The 8,562-nt window shown below is 45.0% G+C and overlaps 1 protein-coding gene across 1 annotated transcript; it reads left to right on the plus strand.

The window, feature by feature from the left end:
- Positions 1 to 3,240: 3,240 nt before the first annotated feature.
- LOC106748778 (farnesol dehydrogenase-like) lies at positions 3,241 to 6,752 on the plus strand. Its single transcript, XM_014627642.1, has 6 exons — positions 3,241 to 3,395; positions 3,585 to 3,901; positions 4,766 to 4,892; positions 5,655 to 5,808; positions 6,403 to 6,546; positions 6,626 to 6,752. Exons 2-6 carry the CDS (start codon positions 3,595 to 3,597, stop codon positions 6,665 to 6,667), a joined length of 774 nt encoding a protein of 257 aa, XP_014483128.1. The 5' UTR covers positions 3,241 to 3,395; positions 3,585 to 3,594; the 3' UTR covers positions 6,668 to 6,752.
- The last annotated feature ends 1,810 nt before the right edge of the window (positions 6,753 to 8,562 follow it).

An 8,562-nucleotide genomic window follows, 5' to 3' on the forward strand; every position in this document is an offset into this window, starting at 1 on the left:
GAGTCGGGATTTTTGAAATTTTTCGTCACGCCTCCTCAACCGTATTTGTCATTGGGAGATTTTAAGAGCCCTCGATCGCGCTGTCATAGTTTTCGAGTTATCGGCACGGTGCGGACCCACGGGCGGCTGATTTCGCATTTTTCGCACGCGGAGCTACTCGGATGACCTGTGCGGAATTTTCAAAATGATCTTCCAGCGGGTTGTTTGCATCTCGTTTGCACCTGGCAAAGAAGAAAGTTTCGGAAATTCTCAGCGGGCGCCCGCTTCGTTCCAGATCCTCCGAAGTTTTTTCGATAACTCGAAAATTATGGGTGCCCAATGGTCGTTCCTCCACATCTGGCCGGCGGAAACGACGTGTAAAGCCAACTTTTGTAGAATCGAAGATTACGGGCAGAAGTCGAACTGTTATATGTTTTCACAGAAGCTAATGGAATCGGCGACAGGATATACGTATAATGTATTACATATGTATATATATTAAAAAATTCTCTCTCTCTTTCTCTCTCTCTCTCTCTCTCTTTCTCTGTCTCGAATTCTTAAATTGTTTGATAAAAATTTGACTTATTTCAAACCCAGAGAAAAAAATTTCTCTAGATTTAATTGAAACTAATTTGTCTTTTGGAATGGAACAAATAAACTGCTGTTCGATTCAACAAACAGGATTGTTTGATTTCTCAAACAATAAATATTTTTACGTGAAATAACATATTTCTCTCGTATTTTGATCCAAACATTACAATGGTTGTTACGAGCAATAAATTATTTGCAAGAAGTAACACTATGTTAGAAAAATATTAAAGAAAGAAACCCAAAGGAATCTTTTTCTCTGTGTAGGTAAACAATTTTTAACAAATCACTTATGGATGTCACTCACACGTGAACTCGATTAAAAAATTCTATTTTCTTGACGAATTTTCACGACGAAATCTTGTTACGAAACTCTTCCATATTTCAATTTAACGAAATATATTTTCTTCCATGTTTAATACGTACAATTCATGGTGCCGTAACGTACATTGCAAGGAAAGGTTTATAGCAATACAGATTGGTATACGTAATCACGATCCGTTGAAAAATAGCCGAGCGGCGGAAGCATATGGTGCTGCGAACCGAAGAACACTGCTTTCCTCCGTCTTTCTTTTTGATTTTCTCGTCAGCTGGCGTGGAGTATAATAATATTTTTGGTTCGGAGGTCGTTACTTCTTAAATCGTGCTGGAACGTTTCTGATATCATGAAAAATATGTCCGCCCTTACTTCAATTTTAAAATGTAGCGCGGAGTAAGTGAAATATTTTAAAAGCCTACTCGTTACTCGATATTGACTGAAAATATCTAACTTTGTCAAATGCATCAGTCGAAACAAAATTAAATTTATTCTGTAAATAGCCAACTCTCCAATTTTTAATAGAGGAGAAGGAAAACAACTCGTTCGTTGAAAACCTCTGACACGTACACGTGTACGTACACGAATACAACGCGACAGTTTGTTCATTCGACGGGAATCGATTTTCCTCGTTGTACCTCTCGTCATTTCACGCGCGGTTCGGGATCACGTGTCTGCACCTCGTTATGTAATTTGCCGCCTATGGAAAAAACATGAGTCCGTCGGTAGTAAGTGCGGAACGATGCGCGTAATCACGGCTACGTTGAGAAATGGTCGAGCGGCGGTAGCAGCATCTGGCGGACCGGCCCGGGAGAAGCTTCCTCCGGTTTTCTTGTTGATTTCCTCGTCGTCCCGCGTGAACAAGAATAATGCTCCCGGCCCGGCACACAACCGGACCCAGTGCCAGATGCCGGCTCACGAAGATCGATACGCGCCGTTGTTATTGCGTCCGGTAGCGGATATCGTTTATCCCGCGAAGATGAGGGGGTGGTGGATAGAAGAGGAGCAGTTCCCATTTCGAATCTCGAAATTCGAGATTACCGTAACGTAATCGAGATAGCGACGTTGTCCGTGGAAAAGATAAATCCATCCCGGCGCGGTACGACGAAATTCAATGGCCGATCGTTTCGCGTTCGCCAATCTTTCGTTCAAGGGCTTCTCGCCCGACGAGACGACGAAGACCGCATGCGTGATATATTCAACGTAGCTAACCGTCGAAATATCTCGTAGACTGATTACCGATTGATCGGTCGGATTGGTATCAGTGACGATCGCAAAATCCTTCGTTCGTCCTTTCCTTCTCGTTGTCTAGGTGTCCCTTAAGACATTACCGCCTCCACATTGAACATGTGGTCTTCGCCGTCGTTTCGAAATACGAACTTCCGGAGTGGTCGCAGGTAAAGAGATAGCCGTGTTATATTTTTTGACAGCGAGATTCCTTCCTCTTGCGCGCGATACAGGATAGGTCTCTGAAAATCGTCCGCTGGAATCTCCGGGATTTCGAAATATCCTGATATTCCGTTCGATGTCTCCGCAAAAGAGATTGGTTCGCAGAGACGGTACGCAGAAGCCGATGTGATTGTACGCGGATACGGAGGGGATTGCGGTAGGTCACGTCGCGCTTCACTTAAAACAAGTAAAGACCGGGGCGAAATCGGACGGACGAGACCGGCGGGTAAACGGATAAACCTAAGCCGAAGGATCTCTGTCCTCGTCCATGATGCGTCTGGCCTATACGTGCCCGACGCTCCGGACACGCCTGAGACGAAAAATGGTCGCCGTATTGCACCGAAATAGAGTTACGACGCGAGTACGAGAAGTTCTAATATAGCTCTTCGTCCGTCGCGGATCGTAAGAAAATTAATGGACCGTTCGCGCGTCCCCGTTACCCGCCCTAACACGCACTCCCCTTTATTTCGTGGCCAACAGCACGAATATACATGGTGCATAATGTATACACGGAGCACGTTTCATCTGACGATGACGATAACATCCGAGTGTCCGAGGAGAATGATACATGTGCGCATACGCGCATACAACGATAATTTCCTCGAGATAATTACAAAACGATGTTGCAAAACGTGTAAGCGCGCGCACGCATTTGCACGCATCGCGCATCTCTCAAATTTTTTCCATATTTTGAAACCTCGGCGTATGCCCGATCACATTTCGTATCTATTTTGGTGCGATGTGTTTTGCTCTCGTACTCGGCTTGTTATGATATTCATCCGCAATGTCATCAGTGTGAGTCTACGTACATGTGCGTAATTATGTGCGGCCTGCGAGTCCTCCAGCCCCACTCCGGCGTAAAGAAGGAGTGGGTCGACTGATACCGAGTGACACCGAGCGATGCTTCTGTTAAGTACAGTTTATATCGCGCTGTATCGACAGTGTGATCCAGCTGTGCGCATATCGCACTGTGCGTATCGACGTTTCGCGATATCACCGAAAGCAGCTGAGGCTGCTCGTGATTATTTCTGACGACGACGAAATACTACGACGAGACACGCAAGTAAGTACCGTTCGCTTTCGCGCTGATGCTGTTAATCGAAATGCCATTTCCACAAATTTCAAGGGGGAATTTAACGTTCAACGCGATGTTGTAGACGCTCATGATTACACTTTTTACGTGCTCGAAATTATTTTCGGCTCGCTAGTTATTAGTGGCATGTCAACCATGTGAGCTACGTCGTACTTGCAGACAGGCAATTATGGATCGTTGGCTTGGTAAAACCGCACTCGTTACCGGCGCTGCAAACGGCATCGGCGAAGCAATTACACGTGCTCTTCTGCGAAACGGAGTAAACGTAGCTGCTGTGGACATCCAGAAGGAAAGACTGACGACACTGCTTGCTGACGTTTCGAATCAGAATCAGCCGGGCAGTCTGCATATCATGTATGGCGATGTAAGCAATGAGGAGGATATTAACAGAATATTTACGCATATCGAGACGGCACACGGCGGTGTGGACATTATGGTCAACAACGCTGGTATCACTAATTACGTCCGCGTGATCGGTATGTTTGTACTTGTACGAGGTATTCCTAAAGCTATGCCCCTACTGGAGCAACAACGAGAACCTTTTCGTTCATGTTTCGTGTTTCTTGAAAAAGTTGCCGGTTGTTGTCGAAACTTGTTTTGACGCTTCTTTGATGTTTCTGTTGCGACAGCGACAAAAGTTGCTGTTGAATTTTCACAAACTACGTGGATTCCTGTAGATTTTTAATATCCAATATGGATTCACATGAGTTCCGTCGGATTTCCGTGGGAATCCACCCTGGAAATTTTCAACAAAGAAGCTCCGTCAGAATGGACATTCAGTTGTCAGTAACCCAGCGAGCGTGAAGTTAGTTGCTGGAAACAAATAAGGAGGTTGGAAGAGAAACCAAATGTTTCTGTGATCATGTCGCTTCAACGTAGACGAGATGCTTCTACAAGTTGACATACGTTGGATCATTCGGAAACATTCAGCGACAGCAAACGACAACAGAAAGTTTCTCGTTTGCTGCCATTGTTGCTCTAGCGGAACATAGCTTAACGGGAGCTTTTATCTTGTAATTCGTTTATGCGAAGATACAGTGCGCGGCATACGTGTCGAAATTCGAAACTTTGAGGAGTTCGATTGGGAGATCTTATTTCGAAATCTAGTTTCGATCGTGGAGTGCTATTAAGGCCGCTCAAAAACGCAGCGGCCTCTTACTCGTCGAGGATGTTAACACTGGAAAAATGGGAAGGTTCTTACTTTTATATGCCGCGTACGACTCGCGATGACGGGCCGGGAGGGGGAGGAGTGGGCTTTCACTGACAGTATTACAGTGGAAGGCTTCGGTCTCCCTCGTCGTTTGGCGCATTTTAAAAAATTCCATAAATTACACTTGCAGAGAGCGACAGGAAGACATTTGAAAGGCTGTTAAATATTAATGTCCTCGCAGTCGCTACGTGCGTCAACAAGGCGGTGCGCTCTATGCGCGACCGAAACGTCGAAGGGCATGTTTTCAATGTCAACAGGTATTGTTACTTATGATTCGTTCGTTAACTGCGATGTCTGGCAACAGTCAGTCCCGTAAACTTTTAGAATAAATTAGGTATTTTCGAAGCAAGCGTTCTTCGCGCTCGCCGCGCTTGTCGCGTGATAAGACGGGAGGCAAGAAGAAAAGATACGGAGACGCGGAAGATTCTCTCGACACGTTCCGTTCTTCACGTGTATCATTTCCGCTGCACGCTGAATTCTATCTCCACGCCAACTGATATTTTTTGTCACTGAGAGATAAAGTAGTAAAATAATTTATCATATCACTCTTTCGTAATCTTTGTTATCATGTTTGCAATATTTATTTGTTTGAAAGTTTATAGATCGATTTCAGCTCGCACAGCGTAGTTGAGTTCATGATCGATTGCAAAACGAACCGGCACCAAGATTCATTGATGTGTTCCGCTTTATTCTATATCCTGTTTGATATTCTTCAATTTTTTTAGTTTTGAAATAAACTTATTTATTTAGTTAGTTTTATTATAGTACACTTTATACCTTGAATATCGACTTTTATAATGGAATTTATAATTTATAATTTTCCAATTCACGGTAAAACCATAAACTAAATAATTATTACACATTTATCAAATTCCGCAACGTGTACTGTTCTTGCTATACTCGGTATGAATTGAAAATCGCAGTAAAAGCGGTGTGTCGGGGGACGCATTGTGCAAAAATATATACAGCGACTTTTGTTCATTGTATGATTTGTTAATATATACAACTTTGATGTGTAGTATTTTTGGCCACGAGATCCCACCGCCATTTAACTCAGATTCCATTGATTGTAACGGCTGGAACTTGTATCCCGCAAGCAAACACGCAACTGTCGCTCTGACTGACACTGTACGGAAAGAATTAGCGGCGATTAAATCCCCTATTCGAGTCACGGTAAGTTGCGAACGATTGTATCATGCCTTTAATTCCTATTCCTCTCTTATTATCCTCGTTATGTAAATATCGTCTCATTTAATGAAATAATGAAATTTTCCCCTATAATTTCTAAAAAAGAGAGCACGTTCGTGGCATGCAATATCGAGACATTAATGGAGAAGTAAATTTTGCTCGCATTATAAAATATGTCGTTATTACAGTAAACCGAAACCGTTTATTTAATACGTTTCTTTTAATCGCACGGTTGTTTATTAATTTTACGCGCTTATAACCAGAGCTTGCTCTTATAGGCTTTCCTAAACTCGTTAGTCGAATCATAAATATTTCACGACGGTACAACACTAGGAGGAATCAGAGGTAAACAGTTGTCGATGCCTGTAGACGTGTCGAAGGTAAACTGTGCCTGTTGTCCGTAGACAACAGACACGCATGGTGGTTACTTCGCCGATGTAAGCAGTTAAATCCACACGCGTCGCATCGCGCACGAACGTTCGCGACGGCGTTAATTTAGCGTAAAATATCATCCCCTATCTACCGATGTGCCGTAAGATAATTGTCGACAGATTCTTAATCCGTCTGCTCTTTCCGCAGAGTATCAGTCCTGGTCTCGTAAAAACGGAGATAGCTAAGCACACCGCGGAGAAGCAAGAATTTTTCAATAAAATACCATCCCTTGCACCGGATGACATAGCGGACGCGCTTATTTATGCTCTCTCAACGCGACCGGAAGTTCAGGTTCAAATTATCGTTAACGCGCTTTCTCCATCCTTCGGATAAGCACGGGAAAATCACTTTACGCGTTGCTTGATTTCAGATTACGGAGCTCACCATCCAGCGCACGGGGATGCCTTCCTAGTTTCTTCTAATATGTATTTAAGTATACGCATTTCACGCCACGGTTGAACAGTTTGCAATAATAAAGACGAGCGTTAAAAATACGAGAGATAAAAATTTGCACGCTCACTTTTATCCCCCCTCCCCCCGTATAAAAATACACAAGACACCATAGCGAAGACACTTTTCGTACGCCGTAAGAGCGTGGTATACGTTGGATTTATGGCCAATATGTTGTTGTCGGAAGACAAATGTCTCGCCGGCGGAATATCGCCGTGTTTATCTCGCGCGACGCGCGATACTCTTGCTCGCCGCGTATCGCTTGAAAAAGATAGCAGCCGAAATTCATCGCGTGACAAATTCCGCTTATCGCGGCGCGCGCTACGTTATCGGCAATATCGTGTAATCGCTCTATTCAAATTTCGACGAAGTGGTTGCTACACACGGCTGGTTACATCCTGTTCGGCGCCATGACAAATACCCCTTGATGTCATTTGGCATTTACGCGGGAGAACGTTCGAAGCGCGCGCGTATTTCCTACATTATTGTCGCAGCGCGTCACACACGTGCGTGCGTGCGTGCGTGTGCTCCTAAACACGAACTTCCGTCGACGATAGCGGGCTCGTATTATACGAAGCTCGACTGTCAACCCGAGGCTGGGGACGGAGAGTGCGGGGTGGCGCTCGAGAGAGCGCGATAGTTAAGGTGTCAAACAAGTTCCGTCGTGCTTCGAGCAGTTCGAGGGAAGCGCGTCGCGTTATCAGTCGCGCGCGAGGAAAATCGATTTTCCCGGCGTGCGTCGGGTGTCCCTGTCAAAATCTAAGTACACGCTTCAAATTCCCCGTTTCTGTGATTAGATCTCGCTTCGAGTGCGATGATACAGTGCGTTCGGTTTCACCATGCATCGAAGATTGCACAAAATTCGTTCGGTTCTCGCCGAGTGCGCTGAGTATCGCATCGCAAATATCGGCTTTATTACGTACGAAGAAAGCGGCAAGATACTCTTTGAAAATTCCCTCGGAGACGGAGGGGATATGTTTCTCGCGGAGAGAATTCCGAGATTTTAATTTTTCATAATTTTCCATGCACTGTCGTGCTTTTACGCGCTGGATATATTTTAATGTTTTATCGGATAAAATTAGACCGAGGGTTGTTATTTTTACCGAAGGCCGTTCATTAATTGATTGTACGGTTCTTAAGCTCGCGTCGGAAAATGAGTTGCAGAACGTTTAAGTTTCGAGCGGTGCGCTTTTGCTTTACTCGCTGCGAATAATGCGAAGCCACGCAAAGAATCCGTCATATTCTTGGGCGCTCTTAGCTGTTACATTAAGGAAGGACGAGGGGGAAGTAGGCGAGAGGAGAGGGGTAAGAATCAAGACGTAAAGCGGTGGAAGGGCGGATGGCGGGGTAATGATCGATAAAGACGTACTCGGAGCTTCGTAGGGCCGTTTGTACGGACGCCGGCCGGCATTTAGGAATTTATATTAAAATATGTAAATTTATCGGCGCGCGCGGGCATATTTGAAAACAGATAAATTATGCCGGCCGTGTATCCGCGTTCTCGCGGTAAAATATCGACAGCGCGGGAAGGGGTTGAGGGGCCGACGGCGGCGGCGGGACCGGAGTTCCTCGCATAACGGCACGTTTTGTCGACCAACAGAAATGCGATTTATGACGATCATTGTGTAACGATCGTAAATTATCTCGTTATTTACGCGAGTAGTTCGCCCAACGGCAAACGTCCGTGTCATCGTTCTTCCGCGTCCCTCTCGCATCCTCCTCGAAAATCACCCGAATGCTTTTTAATCTCGCCAGCCCGCTCTTTCGCATACAGCGAGTTCACCCCCGGTAAGTCGGCAATATCAGAAACTTGCCCCCGCACGGTGCGAACGGACGACCGAACGTCCCGGATTACGT

Source organism: Dinoponera quadriceps, unplaced genomic scaffold (genome assembly GCF_001313825.1).
Source record: "Dinoponera quadriceps isolate SergipeBrazil2010 unplaced genomic scaffold, ASM131382v1 scaffold3163, whole genome shotgun sequence".
Lineage (NCBI taxonomy): Eukaryota > Metazoa > Arthropoda > Insecta > Hymenoptera > Formicidae > Dinoponera > Dinoponera quadriceps.

What these genes read in the sequence shown, in the direction of transcription:
- LOC106748778 (XM_014627642.1), top strand. Translation starts at nt 3,595, where the DNA reads ATGGATCGTTGGCTTGGTAAAACCGCACTCGTTACCGGCGCTGCAAAC. An exon ending in TAATTACGTCCGCGTGATCG is followed by an intron (nt 3,902 to 4,765) that starts GTATGTTTGTAC and finishes TTACACTTGCAG; the next exon opens with AGAGCGACAGGAAGACATTT. An exon ending in CAACGCGACCGGAAGTTCAG is followed by an intron (nt 6,547 to 6,625) that starts GTTCAAATTATC and finishes GCTTGATTTCAG; the next exon opens with ATTACGGAGCTCACCATCCA.